Here is a 20,614-nt window from a genome sequence, read left to right as displayed (position 1 = left end):
GTGTATGGATGCCGACTCAAGTCATATGCCCAGTAATGTGATGATATTGATATTGAAGATATTGAGAAAACTCCTCGGAGGGTATGAGGGAGTTGAGACTTGGGGTAGCGGAGGTGTGTGGTGCCAATAAGTCTATGGTTAGTCTTTGTTTAAGGGAAGATTCCTTGTGACAATACCAATGTGTTTGGTGCCATGCTGTAAATGGTGGAGATTGGAAGACCCCTCTGCAAATCTTGGCTATGAGTGTGTATACAGCCAATGGTTTTGTTGTGCTGACTGTAAGTGAGGGCATGCTATATTCCTTGAAGGTTTGTTTATGATACCTGTATGGGAGCCCTTTGAAGCTCCAGAGCTTTAGTAAATCTACTACAAGTCTGGAAGGGTGATGAGTCAGTAGTGTTGAAAATGCATTAGTGTGTACAGATGGTGAGTACGTTATTTGTAAGTTGTATTGGGACACATGGTGTGTCATGTGCCCTGAACCATTTGAACATATATGCAACAGTCTATATGCAACACAACTACTCATATCAATTGTCTCTGGTAGTTCAGAGGTGCTGGTACCTGGAGCCTGAGAGTGCTCGTCCATTTGTTTGGGACAAACTCCCTTCTGTATGGGTACCTGCACAAATAAACATCTCTACATATTCCAAATGCCAACCCAACCAAGGGATGGTCAGTTCCCGATTTACCTGGAATCCCTGGATCTGACCATCACCGATACATATATATGCCTTGCTTCCCCAATGTGCTGGGATCATACGTGCAGGGTTAACGACTTGTGTGTCATAAGAATTGATTGTACCAGGTAACCGAGTTTCGGTTGGTGCTGGTTGTAGAGTAGCATGAGGCCCAGCCTTGTGAGGGCTGTGGTGACCAACTCGAGATTGCCAGTCTATAATAAATGTTTTATTTATTTAATTTATTTATTATTATTTTTTGGGGGGGGGCTCATGAGTTGATGTAGCTGGGCCTTCCCCTGCCTCCGTGTTGTCCGTTGATGTATGGAGGAGTTTGAATAACTCTGCTTTTTTTGCTGTAGCAGGGCAGGGGATTTGTCACCTCCTTAGGTCGGTGGTAATGTGTGGGATCGTCCAGGATCTGATTGCTGCTGGACTAGCAACATCTCCTCTGCTTGAAGGTGTATCAATTCTAGCCGAGGTGCTAGGAAGAGGTGATTCTTCACCATCTTTTGGAGAAATACTTAAATAACAAAGATTGCAATTATTATTTGTACCCAGGGTTCTTGTACTGGCTTTCTAGCTAAGCCGTAAGGCGAAATGATTAGGCTTGGTGTTTTTTGGTGACTGGTGAGGCCCTGCTAGTTGCCAAGTGGCTTGAGAGGCTCTATCTATGCTTGGCGCGAGGGGATTTTTTGTGGCCATTGAATGTTGTGGCAGGATGTTGGCCTCTCGGTGACAGTAACCAGAAAATAGGAAGGGGAGTGACAGGTGAGGCCCTCTCTATGATACAATGCGAGGCGGCTAGCTCATGAGTGGCCCGAGGGGTGTATGCCTCCGAGTGTGAGGCGGGATGTTGGCCTCGCGGAACCACTAACCGAAGCATAATGCAGAGAAAAAAGGGGGTAATACCTATTGGGCCCTAGAACCCTAATTGCCAGTACACTATTACTATTCCAAGGAAGGTAAGAGATGAATAACTACATGAGCAGGTGTATGCACCCTGTAGTATGGTATTGAACCTGACAATCCATATAAGTTTTTAGTAGTAACTGTAACCTGAATGGATAAAACCGTATGGCATAAGGAAATGTGGCATAGACCAAGCTTATCTTAATACGTACAGTATATGTGAAAAGTAAAGTGCCGTGATGTGTAAATATTAAACATCGTAGCCATACTGGTTAAATATGTATCAATCTTAACCCATTAAGTGCCGTATGTACATGTGAAAATGTGGTCTGTCCCCACCTTGTAAGTTGTATGTCCCCTTGCTAGGGGAAAGTCTGTTGTGTGAGCAGCGTGCTGTGAAAAATGTATGTGAACTATATTACCAGTGACGTATATACAGATGCGTCTGCTAATGTGTAATAATATATGTATTTATACCAGATGTTGATATAGTGCTTGCTATGTGAATTGTTGTATGTCTTATTGAATGGTAGGGGTCAGTGAACATGGTGTTGCAAAATGCAAGTGCACTGGAGATCTGCCGAGTGCCCTATAGGTGGCAGTGTAGTTGGATACTGATTGGTATGTGAAATGTTGTTTGTCTGTTGACCTATAGGTGTCAGTGTTTTGGTGTTTGTAAAACCCCATGAAAATTGTCAACGTACTTGACAGACCTGTAGGTGGCAGTGTTGATAGAACCACTGTTGGTCTTTATGTGAAATGTAAATTATTGTGAATTAAACCTGAAGTTGAGCCCGTGCTGGAGTTTAATTTATGGTTTATGGTTATGTTTAAAACAATCTTATGTGTAATTTATATTGGCTGGTAAATTGTATATGACGTGTGAAGACAGTTTTGCTGTTGACCAGTAGGGGTCAGAAATGCTGATTGTATGTTAAAATACCCTTTAACCCCTTAAGGACCAAACTTCTGGAATAAAAGGGGTTAATCCTACCGTTTGACAGATAGGAGTCAGTATAAAGGCGAAAATGCTGTAGTTAGTTTGTTTGCTTATGAAGTGAAAGAAAGTCTGAGAAGCCTGTAGTATACCGATTGACCGGTAGGGGTCAGCATGTAGGCGAAAATGCCGTGGTTAGTTGGTTTGTACATGAAATGCAATAATGTCTGAGAAGCCTGTAGTACACTGAATGACTGGTAGGGGTCAGTGTGTAGGTGAAAATGCAGTGGTTTATTGTTTTGTACATGAAAAGCAAAAACGTCCTAGAAGCCTGTAGTACACCGAATGACTGATAGGGGTCAGTGTGTAGGTGAAAAATGCAGTGGTTTGTTAGTTTGTACATGAAATGCAATAATGTCTGAGAAGCCTGTAGTACACCAAATGGCTGATAGGGGTCAGTGTGTAAGTGAAAAATGCAGTGGTTTGTACATGAAATGCAATAATGTCTGAGAAGCCTGTAGTACACCGAATAACCGGTAGGGGTCAGTGTGTAGGCGCAAATGCAGTGGTTAGTTGATTTGTACATGAAATGCGATAATGTCTGAGAAGCATGTAGTACACCAAATGATCAGTAGGGGTCAGTATGTAGGCGCAAATGCAGTGGTTCGTTGATTTGTACATGAAATGTGATAATGTCTAAGAAGCCTGTAGTATACCAAAAACGGTAGGGGTCAGTGTGTAGGTGAAAATGCAGTGGTTTATTGGTTTGTACATGAAAATGCAAAAAACATCTAAGATGCCTGTAGTACACCAAATTACCGATAGGGGTCAGTGTGTAGGTGAAAAATGCGGTGGTTGGTTGGTTTTTACATGAAATGCAATAATGTCTGAGAAGCCTGTAGTACACTGAATGACCGGTAGGGGTCAGTGTGTAGGCGAAAATGCAGTGGTTCGATGGTTTGTACATGAAATGCAATAATGTCTGAAAAGCCTGTAGTACACTGAATGGCCGGTAGGGGGTTTAAACAAATGATATGCATGAACTTGCAATGGTTTTAGAACAGACTTAGACAAAATGCAGCCGTAAAGTGAGGACCTGACCCGTGCATGGTGCCGTGGGACTGATGCCTGGTGTAACGGGTAGGTCGACTTACGGTTTGTGAGTCACTTGGACACCATCCACGGTGATGGATTGAAGAAAGAAGGTGGTAGGCCGGAAAAGCCTGTGGCTGGATTCCTGACACAGCTCTGCTTAGAAAACCTCATGGAGTAATCAGGTAAAATGGCGTCTGGATGACCCGGAAGTGGAAATCATTCTGATGCTGACCTCAAGTGATATGAGTCAGGTAAGGGGTGTCCCTTATATAGGGGAGTGAATTAATTTAAGCCCCTCCCACAAATACAGGCCAAACGGCCTTAATACATATAAAATACGTGTGTGTGTATATATATATATATAATGTCATAACGCTATATAGAAGAGATATATATGTATATATACACACACGTGTGTGTGTGTGTGTGTGTGTGTGTGTATATATAAAGTTATATTAATATAAAAATACACAGTAAAATTACACACGTGTGTGTATATATATATAGAACTTTATTATGTATATATATTTATATATTTATGACAAATAATTAAAATAATAAAATAAATATGTATTTAAATGTAATTTTATTTATTCTCACTGCATTTTGATATAAATATATTTTTATTTATATAAAAATACTTAGAATAAATGTTATATATATATAAAATTTCCCCTTAACGACCGAGGACAAAGCAGGTACGTCCGACAACAAAACGGTCGTTAAGGACGTCTGCGACAAGTAGGATCCCTGGACAGACGATCTGCGGCGATCACGGTCGAGGAGGACTGCCAGAGACCCCAGCAGTCCCCCTACAACAGCTCCGGTCCTCCATGGCCATGTGATCACCATGATCACATCACCGCAATAGAACTCTAGGAGCTGCCAGCAGGGGGACTGTCTGAGCTGTCAGGCAGTCCCCCAGGCTGCTAAAAAAAAATAATAAAATAAAGATATTATACATATACAGGTGGTCCTCATTTAGCGACCTACCTGTTTTATCACGGCTCGCACTTACGACCAAGCGTTAGTGCGAGCCGTCATGGGGATTCCATGCTCTGGTGCGTAAGTTTTAGAAAACTTCCCCGAACATAGACGAACGTACCAGAGCAGGGAATCCCTCAAATCTATGTTCGGGAAATTTAAAGACCCCAGAAGATAACATTTGCTTTAATGCCCCAAACTTCCTTTAAACTACAAGTTTGTAAAGTATATATCCTTTTTTTTTTTTATTTCTTTTCTATGCAGACCATAACAACCTTTTTAAGCTCATATTGGAAAAGAAGCCTGAATTCAAGGATAATATCAATCAAAAAGATGAAAATGGCCACACGCTTTTACACATAGTAGCATCTTCTCGTGTGTTTCTGAGCTACACGCTAAATCGTAAGTATCAAAAATATGCAAGACATATTGGAAATCAGCTCTATTCTTGCAACTTTGATTTAAGACGTTTATTTTATCATTCATTTTATCATACATCTGTTAGCTTTATTTTAGCATCTTGATACATTTATTAATGAGTGGTGTTGTCTGCAAATTAGAGTAATTACCAGTGTAAGACCCTGTTTGCTCAGTTTGTAAAATTATAATCGAACTGTGGTTATTCCTCCAATTTTCCAAGAGGAATTAGAAGACGTGAGATTAACTCCTGTCAATGTAGTAATTATGCAGTGTTTGACACAAGGTCCAGTTCTACTGCAACCGTAAAGTATTACATGCACTTCAATGTTTTTTGGGGGGCTTCAGAAAGATCACAAATAACTCAAACGATACTGATATGGGTCAGAGTAGAGAGAAAAAAAACCCCTCCTGAATTAGTCGAGGCTAGACTAATAGATCAGGAGATAGCTAGTCAAATGGTTCCAATATCCACTCGGCCTTAATAGTGAACATTTCAAAAATCTAAAATTCTAAAAACCTTAAATTCTCTTCTCTGTTAATGCCTGTCATAGTGATCGTGCAGTTTAGAATCTCAATGTGGTAATGCAGTGGATTGTGAAAACCAGCACTGTGATAACACACATTGTATGTCAAGTGTTTCTAGTCTAGTGTAGAGTGTTGGATGAATAAAAAAAATTTGTGCTGCAAGTGGAAAAAAAAATGCTTTCTATTTTATGTAGGTCAAGCACAAGATATAAAGATGCTCTTGGACTATGGCTGTGATTCTCGTATAGCCAATAATGAAGGGAAGAAAGTATCTGCTATTTTGAAGAAAAACAAAAACTTTAAAGCAGAAGAATTAATAAAAAAACATTTAGAAAATCAGAGCCTTTCAAGATCTCTGTCTGCTGAACAATCAGGTACCTATTATAACAGAGATTGCTCAAATTTTTATAATTTTGAGAAGGCAACATATTCATATCCAGTAGAAATTTACCAACAACGTCATTGACATTTAAACTTACCAGTTTTGTTTGAGGACTAACCACATTTATGTCCTTAAAATGTCTTAAATCCATCTTTTCTTGGTTGAATGAGGTAAGCAATGCCAATCTAAATGGAGAAAGAACAACATTGCTGGTGCATTACTATGGGGTTTCTTATGTGCGTGATTGTGTCTTTTTTGTTAATTTTCTTTTAATGCAGGTCATGGGACAGTTTTTTTGTGTATCAGTTTACTTAATTATATGTATGTACACAACAGGCTTGGGTCAACCCTGAATTAGAAATGTACCTAATTGGATACATTGAAATGTTTCTTGTTTAAAGGGATTCGATAGTGTTAGGAATACAAATCTTCTTCCTCGTGCCACCATTCCCCCACCCCTGGGCATGTTAAGGGTTAAAAAAAAAAAAAACTTTTGTCATTTACCCGATTCCAGCTCCGGTGTCCCTCAGCGCTGGGTCAGTGCTCTGTCTTCTCCTCCGTCATCCGCGGACTAATGTGCCGAGAGCGCATGAATTTCAGTGTCCAGGATGTCTTCATGCAGAGCCTGAGGACGTTCAGCATCATATAGGGCACCAAAGGTCCGCTGGCAACCAGTTAGCGCCTCTATTGGCTGTCTGACAGGCACTAGAGGCAGTCTTAGTCCTACAATGTAATTATTGCTTTTTCTCATGCAGGACTAAGTGGGATTGGGACTGCACCCAGACCACTTCAATGAGATGAAGTGGTCTGGTTGGCTATGTTGTTCCTTAAAATCTGCTCCATTTAGTGTAGATGAGCTTTCTCAGCCAAGTTTTGTTGTCTTATTGGCAGCACTCATAAACCACTGCACAGATAGGCTGGCTCTCTACTTTCTTTCAAATGCTGAATTGCATGCAGCAGTACAAACCATATATTCATGAAATAAATGCATGGCATTGAAACTAATTGTGCTGGTTAATAGAAGATGTCACAAATCCCTTTCATGGAAAACATTGCAATAGTGGTTCCTGGGATACATGAAAAACTATAGATGTAGACTATAGATGTAAGCCGGGTACATGTCTCCCCAAACCACAACCTTCTCTCAAAATACTATAAACACTATGGACTAGCCTTCCAACCCGTGTCTCTCAGCCGCTGAGACACGGCGCTCCTGACTGAGAGCAACCCTACACATCATGAAACTCTAAAGTGGATCGCAGAGTCACTGCAATCCGCTAAAACTTTTCCCAGATTGCTCTCTGTCCCAGAACCATTAATCTGAGCTTTTTGTAGGGTTAGCAGAGGGGCTGGAAAGGCCTCAAATTATACCAAGAACTTGGGGTAGCTCCATGTACCCACTAAAAGAATTGGTTTTAGGTGACCAGGAAACTCTACCAAGTACTCTGGAGGCTAGCCGTGTCCCGCTGAACCTTTGACTTCCACCCAATTCGGGCCAGCCATATTAGATCTGGGCGCTCATTGGACAGAATGGGCACTCCAGAGAGACCTTTGCTGGATGTATGACACGTGGGGGAGCACGGCTATATAATATGTATTTTGATATTTTATGTATTGCAGTATTCTGTGTCTGGGAGATAATTAGTTTACCATCAAGTTGACCTATTATCTCACAGACACAGAGGCGCATTGGCAGGTTTGTATATTGTACTAAATGGAGACCCCATGCTGGGGGTCTGAGTATAAATGACCCTTGTCTTGACTAGTGTTTGGTGAGATTGCTACACACTTCTCAAGAGAGCTAATCACACTAGAGCTTAAACACTACAGGACGGAACAGCCTAGGCAATAGTAACCCAACTAATCGTGGGTATACCGCCACATTTGTGTAAGTGGGAGAATGCAGGGTGCAGTTAAAGGGACACTCCACTGACCAAATACCAATAAAAATCACTATTTAATAGATATACCCTCAGAGAAAATGTAATTATGCATTTTATTTTCATTGAGAGTATATCTAGAAACCGCTTACAAAAGCTACAGATCTCTTGTCTGCAGCCTTTACAAGTGCTCCTCTTTTTACTGTGCCCAGGCTTTTTATGGCTGTCCAATCACAGGCTTCCTATCCAGCTATTGCGAAGTCTTTGCAATGCAAGTGCTCTGGGCAATTGTTTAACTCTTGATTTTCTCACTGAGCTAAGCTACCAGTCCGTAACAGGACTGGTTGTCTGACCGTTAATTCATAAAAGTGTCAATGTCTATTGAAATCTGCACCTTTTATAAATTAAAAAAGAGGACACGGTCTTCACACATAAAGCACTTATCAAGCTAAAGTGCTTTAGGGGTTTGAAGAGCTCCTTTAATATGAAAGTGATGTATGAGGTTTGTATTTTTCAGAAAAACAAGGTGCTTTCTTTAAAAACAGACCAGCACTTTCTAGCCACATACTACAGTATCTCACTGATTCATGAATGAAATGTTAAAAATTCAAAGTTGTGTTTGTTGGAGTTTCTTTTCTCATTCATGCACTGGCATACTAGCTGCTGTGGCATATAATTCAACAAAAAAAATGTATATTATGTAATTTAAAACAATCTAAAACTATGAGGCCTGAATTAAATGCTATATATTCTGTATATATCTAGAATCTCTAAATATATATTTTTTTATTTGTAGAAGCCTGTAAACCTCACTTAATTGAAAATGATTCAGCAGATTTTGCTAGTGCTTTGGAACAGTTCACAGATTTCTGTAAAAATAAAACCCAGTCGGACCGAATTAACAAATTCTTTAAACACAAGAAAGTTAAATCTTTTCTGGATGTTCTTTCAAAAATGAAAGGTAAAGTTAAGCAGTAGTTTTTTTAGTTGGGTAATTTTTTGAATGTGTTCCAGACTTTATAGATCTTCCCATTGTCACAGATTTCCCTAATTCCTGCACTTTTAGGAGTGCAAATTACTTTAAATCCATTGATTTAGGAAACCGTAATCCTGTGCACCAGTCCTCTGTTGACTATCATTATTATTCATTAAAGGGATTCTATAGTATTAGTAATACAAATCAGTATTCCTAACAGTTTAGTGCCTTGTGGTCGCCCCTCCCCAGTGTCCACCCCTGCATGTAAAGGGTTAAAAAAAAAACAAAAAAAAACTTTAATCACCCAATGTCATCTGACAGGTGGCCTCATGCGCATGTGTGGTGTAAGCATTGCAATCATCGCTTTCCTATGGGGATTTCACCTACGCTGCATGTCCTCGTGCACAGCTCGTGGACGTCCAGCGTAATTCATGGGACCGTTAAACTCCCAGTAGCGCCTCCAGGGGCTGACTAGTTGACAGCCACTAGAGGCAGTTTTAGTACTGGAATGTAAACATTGCAACGCAACGTCAAAAACTACAATGTTTTACATTGCATGACTAAGGGCCACCAGGTGTATGAAGTGGTCTGGGTGCCTATAGTGTCCCTTTAATTTGTGATTAACCCCTTAAGGATGCAGCTTCAAAAACTGGACTTACCCTTAAGGACACAAGCATTTTTTTGCATTTTTTTGCAGTTTGTGTTCAAACTCCGTTTGCATTTTTCTTATTTATTGCACCAACACATGTTATATATCGGGTTTTTTTTAAAGGACAAAAAGGGCTTTAATCTGATGTGACATATACATATTCATTTTTTTCCCCACAGTGTAGGCAATACTATCGTGTGTGTATAATAAGTGCAGCTTAAGGAAAGTAATTTAAAAAATATTCAATTAGTTGTTCTGATTTTCAGAGTACATAAATCTAGGATTTCAGCTTATTTTGAAAGTTACAGCTCACAAAATACAAGGAGTAAAAACTTTTTTTAATGTGGAGCTATTTTAGAATTTGGCATGTTTGTCTTGTAAGATTAATAGCCATCACAGAAAGCAAAATTGCCACACAAAAGTATATATTTATATAAAGCACACATCACAGGCTATTTACCAAAGGGTATTCTGACACTTTTTACATAGCCATTTCACCGCCAATCTCTGCTAAATTGTGTAGTAAAATTGTGTTTTTTTCAGATTTCTAACATACACACATAAAACAAGGATTTTTAATGTGTATTTCATAAAGCTGATATATACTACTGCTGTAGAAAACCCCATATTGTTTTCAGCCATATCAACTGAGTAAAATGATACCCCCAATACTGTGAAGTTACAGTATCATAAAAGAGACCTGACCATTTCAGTTTTCACAGTGATAATTTTGATAGATGAATTTGATGGGGGCAAGTCTCATTTTGGGGCATTGTAGCAGGTTAACTGTTGAATTTATCCCTCAAGGACCTACTATTGGTGAAAGTAGACACTACAGTGTATCACATATGGTGTATACTGTGCCTTAACGTGATGCCATTTTTTCACCAGTTTATGTCAAACTTTGTGGTAAAATATTTTTTTTTCCATTTTTTACATACACGTTAAATATTTTGGGGTCATTTTTCAAGTCTGGTATGTGCCAATGTGATCAAAACCCCATAATTATGCTCGGCAAACTCTTCTGAATAAAACAATACCCCCAATGTATGTCTTTGACACTATCGTGTGAAGCTACAGTGCCTTAAAAGAATCCTGACCATTACAGTTTTTACAATGAGAATTTTGATAAATGGATTTGATGTGTCTATATCACATTTTTGGGCATTATAGCAGTTTGACAGTTAAAATTACACAGTTATGTCAGCATCAGTTTCTTTCAAATGTTATCAAATTGTTTTATTTTTGCATTTTTATTTTAGTGGTTAATTTTGGAAACTTGATATATGCTACTGTAAATTAAATCACTGAATTATTCTCAGCTATATTTCCTGAGTACAAAATGACCCCCTTTGTATACCTTAGCCAGGTTTTTGTGAAAATATACAGAGCTAAAATCATACCCGGCCCAGTACAGTTTTTTTTTAAAAATGGCAAATTGACAATGGGTATTTGTTTCATTTTGGGGCATTTTAGTCGCTCATATATTTAAATTACGCTACCATTTACAAAAGTGGACACCTTTGGGACTCTCACATAAAATATTATAAGCTTTATTGAAGTGACATTTTGTTACCATTTTGTTTCAAAGTTTGTGGTATTAATTTTTATTTTAACATTTTTACATACACATAGTATTTTTGATGCTTATTTTTTAAATCTCGTGTGTCCCACTGTCATAAAATTATCTTAGCTGTACTCAGCAACATCTTCTCAGTACAAATATACCCCATATGTATATCTTTGGAAAGTAGCGATCTTAATCTTAAACCCAATCTAAATCCCTAATCCTAAACCAAGCCCTAATTCTAAACCAAATCCTAAACCCAAATCTAACCCTCAGTCTAATAATAAGCCACAATCCTAACCCAGAACGTAATCCCATGTGTAACCTTACTTATAACCTTAATCCTAATCTCAATCCTACCTTTAGCAATAGTGTTAAAATGATTCCCCCTGCTGGTGTCAACAGAGCAATTCCCTCTCTATATTCAGCAAGGGATGCCCGTGCTGACCCTAATCCTAATCTGAACCATAATCTGAATCCTAATCCCAATACTACAATTAATTATAAATCTAATCTTAAACATAAACTTAATAATAAACCCAATAATAAACCTGGTAATAAATCTAGTACTTAGTCTAAACTAAATAATAATCCTTCATTCTAATCCTTAATTTAATCTTAATCCCAAAGGTTTCCCTCTACTAATATCAGTACTGATATTAGTAAAGGGGTTTTAATCTAAAATAGACAGTGGTGTGTTGCTGCCATCTACTGGCTATTTTCAGTATTGCAGTCTCACATCTCTTACATTGAAGACATTAGCCCAATGCAATGCGATCTGTGCTGGGCAACTGAAAATGCCCAGCACTGATCAGAATGGCATTGGGGCATAGAGGGTGACCCCCCAGGGTCTCCCAAGCACCAGATCACTTGAGAGAATGACTGTAGCTAAGCTTGATCGCTCAGCTGCAGTGTTCTTTGTGGCTTTAAATGGCTACATGCAGTGCTGACTTTCAGCACTGCATGCAGCTCATCAAAAAGTCTGGGGCCACTAAAAATGGCCCCATCTGACAGAGGGATCCCCCCAGGTTTCTAATGATACCTGGGTTTCCCAGTGTGAGCAGGTATTTAACCCTGCTCACACTACATTGCTGTCTATGGGGATTTAAATCCCCATTAAAAGAGCTGCTTGCCTACCTCACCTTGAGCTCTGCATGCAGCTAATTAAAAAGCCTGGGGCCAGTAAAACATGGCCCAGCTGACAGAGGGGACCCCCAGGTTTCTAATGATACCTGGGTTTCCTAGTGTGAGCAGGGATTTAACCTTGCTCATACTGCATTGTGCTCTATGGGGATTTATTGTGCTCTATGGGGATTTAAACAGCTGCATGCAAATCTCACTTTGAGCTCTGCATTAAAAATGACCCCAGCTGACAGAGCGGAGACCCAGGTTTCTAATGATACCTGGGTTTCCTGGTGTGAGCAGGGATTTAACCCTGCTTACACCACAATCTAGATATAGGCATTTAAATGCCTATTTAAGCAGATACATGCCGCGCTGACTTCCAGCACTGCATGTAGCTCATCAAAAAGGCTGCGGTAATAATAATGATAATGCAAACGGTTTATGACTGGATGCATTTTTATACCAGTGGTCTAAGGGGCTTGCTGGGTTCTGAAATATAAATATTTTTAAAACAGAAAAGTATCTTTAGACTTTTGACACACATTTATGTGTATTGAGCATAATATGTAGATAATCTATCATTTCCTTAACTTTGTCATTCTCACATTTTGGTTCATATTAAAGGAACACTGCAGGCACCATAACCACTATATTTCTGCCTCATACCATTCCAATTCATACCAGTAATTGGGGAAGTGATTGACTGAAAGTGTTCAGCTCACATTCTCAGCATATCACTGCCATATACTGTTGGTATGGCATAGAGAAGAGCATAGGTTCTAATGTTTCCATAACTCTAAATTTAGCAGTCTTTGGGAATGGAAATTTCCACAAAGGCTGGCAGAATTTCCTATAAAGGAAACACAGATTTTTAGATCATTTTTCGAACACTTGAGTACCGGTAAATGTGAAACAACGACGAAGACTAAATGTAACGTCACTTGTCAGAACACTCTTAGGCTTATTCACTAAAGTGAAAGGTCAAAGTGAACTTCACATTTGAGGTTAAAATAGCCAGACTGTAAAAATGTTTCCAAGTCCTCTGATATTTAATTATTGGTATCCTGGCTGCAGGCTGCTAAGGACTGCTCCGTACGTGAGTAAACCATTTAACAATCATGCATTTCCTGGCACCCAAGGACTCCAGGCATCATAACTGCTTCAATCAATTGAAATGTATATAGTGTACTGTAAATAGACTGGCACCATTTTTTCATAAATTCATATATTCCATCCATTTATTTTAGAAATCCCATCCGAATTTACTTGTGATATCCCAGCGTCCTTTGTTCAAAGAATTATAGAGCACTTAGTACTGGAGAAAAAATGGCAGGACTTACTGCTTCTAATGACTAGGAATGTCAGTGGAGATACTACAATTGGAAATCAAGGATTGTTTACAAGATACCCTCAACTGAATATTGACATTGGCACTGTTCTAAACAACATGGAACCCACAATGACATTTCGGCTGCCTTTAGTGACATTGCTTTTGGATCAAGGAGGTATACAAAAAATCAATTGTTTCCTTTTTTATCGTCTAGATAGTCAATTCACTCTGTAAATCAATGTGTTTAAGACCTTCAATAAAAAGAATGTATAGTTGTTGTTTCTGGCACAGTAAATAGTAGATTGTTTTGCCACATTTATTAAATATATAAATAAAGCTAGGGATAGATTTTTGCAAAGCATATCAATTATAATTTGATTTCATCAGATATCATTTTTTTTTTTTTTTAATCAAAGCTATCAAGATAATTGAGTATGCACATTGGGGAGGTTTATCAAAGTGTTACTTTTCATAAAAATTCTATTGATTCCGTTTTCATCGATTTCTATCTTTATTTTTTTGAGCCCCATTTGTCATTTTTTAATAAATGCCTTTTTTTCCAGCGGCACAATTTTTCCACCACATTTTGAGACAGAAAAAATGTTCTGTTTCACTTCTAAATTTTCCACAAATCTAAATGTGACAGTCTTCGGGAATAGAAATTCCCACGAAAGCTGGCAGAAATTACCATAAAGAAAACATAAATTTTTAGACCACTTTTAGAATCCTTTAATAAATATAAAACAATGACTAAATGTAACCATCACTTGTCAAAACAGTCCCAGATTTATTCACTAAAATTTAAGGTTAAAATAGCCAGACTGTATACATTTATGTAAGTCCACTACACTTTCAGTTCATGTATTTACACCCTAAATTTTAAACTCACTTTGAATTCTCATTTATTTGATAAATGCCTTCCACTGTTTGTGCAGATGGTCCATTCTCTCCATCGGCAATGTCCTAGTATTTTTCTACAATCTAACCAATCTAACCATGCCACACACCTTAGTGTCACCTGGCATCAGCATAGTCCGCACAATCCCCTGGACCTTATTTGTTAATTGCATTGACTGCTATAGTGATCCCTTCATTTGGGCCCCAGTCCAGGAGATCCAGCTTATTTGGTGGACTCATCAGGGCCTTTCATGTTCACTGTTCCAAATGTATTATGTCTATTAATATACAAAGAACATGCATTCTTCAATAATAATAAAAAATATTTAGCCAAGGAAAATATCTTTGAGCTTTTAAGCTAGTTCAGTTAATTTCTGAGGTAAAGGTGTTATTATTGGGTGAGGGGTGTCAACTTCCATCAAGGGGTAAAATAAATATTGATGTATTGTGAAAGAAAAGCTTTTACAGCATAGCAACATTTTAAATATAAAAAATATTTATTTCTTTATTCATTGGAATTTGTACTCTCTCTGTTCAGTTTCTTCAAATGGGATAAAGGCTGCCTGTGAGTCTCCAATTCACGTATGTTTAAAGAAAAACGATTATGCGTTGGCATTTTTGTTGCTGAGTAAAGGTGGGAATCCGCATAGCTTGTCAATGGAAGTTGGAGACACCCCGCTACATGTGGCAGTTTCGATTGCCTTAAAAAATAAAGGTAACCATTAAAATATATGTGTTTTGTTTTTTCCTTCTGATTCCAGTTTGTTGCTGCAATACTTGCCTAATACACAATATCAACTATACAGCTGCATTTGTGGCCTTAAACGTTTTTTTTTAAAAAACATTTTTTAATTCAACTCCTAACACAGCATTGACACACACAGCTTAAAAAAAATAAAAAAATAGCCAATGGGGTAATGCAGCAGAGCTTCTGAATGTCATATCCACCCATTTTATTCTCTTGCTAACTTACAGTCTTTGCATGCTACATTCAATCCAGGCAGAATGCAGAATGCTGCAGTAGCACACCTATCTTTTGCAGGTGTTCTGATTCATAAAAACAGTTTACACACTACACTTTTGAGGGATTTACTCAGCTGCCTTAAAAAAAATAAAAATAAATAATAGCAGACGATTAACCCCTTAAGGACCAAACTTCTGGAATAAAAGGGAATCATGACGTGTCACACACGTCATGTGTCCTTAAGGGGTTAAAGGACTACTCTTAAAACAAGCAATTAGCGCAAGTATAGGTTCCGGGACATATTTAGTAAACAAATAATATTTTTTTGACCACACCTTTATTGTTTTTGATATTATTTTTATTATTATTATTTTTCTTATTTTGGTGTTCTTTATTTAATCACAGCTCCCCTTTGATTAATAGAAATGGGATGGCATCATCAATGTGTGTCCACTATTTTCCTCCCTGCCCCCCTTCCCTCTCTCCCCCCCACCCCACCCTTTTCCCATTATTTAATAAATATAAATATTCCTATGGAATTTGTTATTGTATGGTTTTTTTTTTTTTTTATAATATTATTATTGTTTTCATGGTAATAGTTTATTTTGTAGAATGATGTTATCACTATGTGACTTTGGATTTTGCATATGTAATTTCAGATAAGTATTAAAGCTATAAATACTGTTTGTGTTCACTTTGTCATTAGCTTCACAAAGGCTCATACACAGTCGAAATGTTGCCTGTTTTTGTCCAATAAATCTGCCCTGGATCTTATGTGTTCCCAGTCCTTGTTTTGTGTTAATTTGTAGAGCCTGAAAGTCACTGCACACATGGATTGTAGAATTCTGCTTTATATAGGAGCACTCTGACTACCATAATTACTTTGTCAATAAAGTGTGTGTGTGATGCTCGGAGTCCCCTAGTGCCTTATTTTATAGTCTTACCTTCTAGTGTTAAACTGATTTCAATTAATTTTAAGACAAAAACGTTTCTCCAAGCACTGGTCTTCTGCCTCTCCTCTTATGCTCATAAGTGAATAGTAAAGGTGCAGCAGTGAAAGGGGAGAGCGTCAGCCTGTGAGTGTCTGACCGTTGCAGCAAAAATTACATACGTGTAATGAAAGTTCAGTGATCGGCTTAGAGAGTAAGCTAACGCATTCAGCTTATCACTGCCCGGCCCAAAAGGAGAAGCAGCAGCCCGGTATATGAGGTGAGGACACAACTTCTGTGTTAAACCATTCAAAAACAATTTATCTCTAAGACAGCCCCAGATAGCTTCAGACACTAAGACCACATTAAGATGAAGTGGCTATGGTGCCCAAAATGTTCTCTTAACTGGGTATGGCAGAATAAATATCCAAGCTAGGAATTTTGGGCACTTTAAGTACTTTGTGTCACAAGCACTTCATAATGCCATTGCTTACGCAAGTCACACAGGCGAAGACACCGCATGTGTTAACCCCTTAGTGACTGAAGCTTTTTTGAGAATCTATGTGCTCATGAGGCTGAGGCATTTATTTATTTTCCCTCTCCTCCCATGCAATCTCTGGACTGCAATGGCATATGCATAAATTATAAATGATATAGTTGAAAGAAGTCCACTTCTTAATCAGACCTCCCTGCATGTAACTTACAGTGTCTCACACAGCTAGTCTCTTCCCTGTTCTTCTACACTGGAATCAGGTGAAACAGTCTGTATGCAGCATAGTCTTCTGCTTAGGATTACGTGTATTGTCAGGCAATCTAAATGTTCTGTCTTAATAGTATTTTTACACATTTTACTTACTTAATGCAGTATTTTTTTTATTATTTTTTTTAGATGATGGAGTTTTAATGCTAGCATATCTTCTTGACTTGTACTCTTCTCAACCATCAAAGTATATGTACTTAGATCCTAACAAGCAGGACAGCAATGGGGACACCTTGATGCACTTGCTTTTTAGATGTAACAATCAAAAACAATGCCGTAAAGTAATTGACTTGCTCGCAAAATTTGACATCAAATTAACAATACCAAATAAGCAAGGAAAGGATGCAAGGTACAGGATAAAAAATACTGATCCACGCTTGACTGCTTGGAATGAAGCTAAAATGATATATAAACGTAAATCCTCTGTTTCTTCAAAAACTCTCAACTCATCAAATGGAGTAGTAGCTGCTAGACCGCAAACAAAGTCACCTGGTTTTATTCCATTATCATTTAAAACAAAGCATGATAAAACCTCAGTCAAAACGGACTCGTGTGAACAGGCTTCAGGCGAGCCTTCTTCTGAAATAGAACACAATATACTTGTCAAACAGCCAATGACTTTAAGAGAAAAAATTGTTCAAGAGGTCAGAGATGTCATAAAAAGCCTGATGCTGAGCATGGTGCCAACTGAGCCGAAATCTTCAAGTTCAGAGATGATTGCAAATAAAGAGAAGAGTGGTGGGTTACTTGTGTCCTACCCCAACAGTGTTGCAGTGGCAAATAACCACAGTGAAGATCAAAATACAGTGACTGATGATGCAATGTGTTCTGGCAATGGTTTACCTTTACTTTGCAATAACAATGAAGAAATGGAATTACAGGAAGCAGAAATAGATCTTACAAAGATTGACTTCAATAATATGACTTGGGAAATTGAATGTGCCCCTGAAGCCTTAAAAAAACTAGGCAGTAAATCTGTACCACAGCACATGAAAAATAAAATAATACTTTCGATTCAGAAACTTGGAAATGGAGAATGGACACGAAGTCTGCATAAACAGCTGAAATGCTCCAAAAGTGATATAAAGCTCTATGAAGTTAAATTGGACAAAGGAGCCAGGATGCTGTGGGAGCTTGCAATTGATTTTTCTCCACGTTGCAGTGAGGAACCAGAAAATATAATGGAATCAGTGTCATCTCATTTTGCCTCTGAAAAAACTGGAAGAGTTTACACTGAAATAATTCGTATATGGGACATTGTTCTTGATCACTGCAAACTTAATCATGCAATTGAAAACATTTGTAGCGCTTACAACAGAGGCTTAATGTGTATACTGAGGAAAAAACTGAAACGAATCACCAAAACTCGGCAATGTTCAAATGTAGAAAATCGCATTCCTAAATGTTTTGTGGAAGACATTGAGGATGAAACAAACAATGATCATCTTATTCCAGATTATTTTCCCCCAGCAAGTTCAGCTGAAATGGAATTTAATATTATGAAATTTCATAGCTTCAGCACAGACATGGCCCTTAATATATTGAATAACTTGAATACTAGAGTTGAGTATCCCTTCAGAGTTGGTGAATTGGAGTTTGCTGTGATTGACCTTAATCCAAAGCCTATGGAAGCAATCATTTTAATTGGGAGAAGTGGAACAGGAAAAACAACTTGCTGTATGTATCGTTTATGGAAGAAGTTCCACTCGTACTGGGAAAAGGTTGAGTTAACTGGTGAACCTTGGTTTGTGAAGCAGACCTGGCAGAGAAGAAAATACAATGAAAATATTAAACAAGATGAGACAGATGATGAAGATACTGTTGAAACCGAAACATCTGAGAGCACAGACGAAGAGCAGGCCCCACCAGAAGCAGAAGATCTTTCTGAAGAGGTCTGTTCTCTAGATTCAGGTGATGGTGAAAATGAATCTGAGCATTTGGAACACTACCATCCAGTATTTATCACTAAAAACCATGTCCTTTGTCAGGAGGTACAAAGGAGTTTTATGGAACTAAGCAATTCTACAAAAGCAACAAGTCATTTCAAGCCAGTTGAACCTAATGTTTTTAAGTTGCAAAGTCTCCAAGATGAAAATTTCCCTTTGTTTCTTACTTCTCAGCAGTTTCTGTTGTTACTAGATGCGTCAATGCCGGATCCATTTTTTCCCAGGAATGAAGATGGAAGTCTTAAAAGAAGCATCATTGGGTGGTCCACAGCAGATGAATTGGATATTCCAGATTTGCTGAGAGAAGATGATGAGGTTGATGCTGACTTAGAAAATGATGAAGATGAAACCCCTTTTGAAATGAAAGAAAAGGATCCACGTGTTTTTGTGACATTTGAAGTATTTACCAATGATCTTTGGCCAAAGATGGTAAAGGGAAAATTTCCCTTTAATGCAGCATTGGTGTGGAAAGAAATAAAGTCATTTTTGAAAGGATCATTTGAAGCTCTGCAGTGTCCTCAGGGCAGACTTACAGAAGAGCAATACATTAAACTGGGGAAGAAAAGAGCTCCAAATTTTCAAGGAGACAGGAAGGAAATCTATCGTCTCTTTTGCCTTTATGAGCAAATAAAATCTAAAAGGGGTTGTTTTGATGAAGAGGATGTGATGTACAATTTGTCTTGTAGAGTTTCAAACCTTGAAGAGCTCCCATGGTCATTTCATGAGCTGTATGGAGATGAGATTCAAGATTTTACTCAAGCAGAACTTTTTCTTCTCATGAGATGCATTAATGATCCAAATTCCATGTTTCTCACCGGTGACACAGCCCAGAGCATAATGAAGGGAGTTTCATTCCGATTTAGTGACTTGAGATCCTTATTCTTTTATGCAAGCAAGAATTGTGCCAATCGGGAGAGAAACTGCATTGTTCGAAAACCAAAACGTATATATCAACTGCATCAAAACTATAGATCACATTCTGGTAAGAATATTTTTTTTATAAGCTTGAATCCAAATTAGACAAATGGCCTCAATTAAGTATTGTTGGATACGTTTTCCAGATGGTTTGATATTTTTGGATAAACATTTAAAATTATTTTATGAACAATATTAAAATATTGTAATATTAATTTATAAGAAATAATTTTTAAAGTTTTATATAAAAAAAAATAGTAAATCATTTGGAAAGTTTATCCAACAATATTAAATTGAGGCCAATATTTAATTGAGATTTAAGGCCCCGATTTAACAAGCTTTCCAAATAATTCAGTACTGTAAACCTCTTCAGGACCGAGGACGGTTCAGGACCGTCATCGGCATTTTTGCGCTGCCGACCGCTGACGGTCCTGAACCGTTCGAACTGTCAGATGTACTTACCCGATCGCCGTCGTTTCCCAGGCGGCGAGCGGCGGTGCTCCTGGTGTGGGGAGACTGCCTCCAGCCCATGCAGTCTCCCCGCGGCGGATTAGGACCCTGGGGGCCATGTGATCGCTCACATGGTCACAATAGGTGTCCTAGTGTCTGCCTGCAGGGGGACTGTCTGTGCTGACAGGCAGTCTCCCTGCTAGTGTAAAATAAAAAAATAAAAATGTTAATGTTAATAAAAAAATAGAATTATATATGTGTGTGTGTGTGTGTGTGTGTATATATATATAT

At 38.2% G+C, this 20,614-nt stretch overlaps 1 protein-coding gene across 1 annotated transcript in view; it reads left to right on the top strand.

The window, feature by feature from the left end:
• Positions 1–20,614, top strand: part of TRANK1 (tetratricopeptide repeat and ankyrin repeat containing 1) — a 151,287-nt gene that overhangs the window by 19,632 nt on the left and 111,041 nt on the right. Inside the window, exons 4-9 of the mRNA XM_063452044.1 lie at positions 4,873–5,010; positions 5,748–5,927; positions 8,612–8,776; positions 13,380–13,637; positions 14,898–15,074; positions 17,142–19,940. Of these exons, the coding sequence (XP_063308114.1) occupies positions 4,873–5,010; positions 5,748–5,927; positions 8,612–8,776; positions 13,380–13,637; positions 14,898–15,074; positions 17,142–19,940 (3,717 nt within the window). The remainder of the gene's footprint in view (positions 1–4,872; positions 5,011–5,747; positions 5,928–8,611; positions 8,777–13,379; positions 13,638–14,897; positions 15,075–17,141; positions 19,941–20,614) is intronic.

Source organism: Pelobates fuscus, chromosome 4 (genome assembly GCF_036172605.1).
Source record: "Pelobates fuscus isolate aPelFus1 chromosome 4, aPelFus1.pri, whole genome shotgun sequence".
NCBI classification, from domain to species: Eukaryota; Metazoa; Chordata; class Amphibia; order Anura; family Pelobatidae; genus Pelobates; species Pelobates fuscus.
The sequence above is the reverse complement of the archived record's forward strand: the minus strand, read 5'-3'. Positions and strand labels throughout refer to the sequence as shown.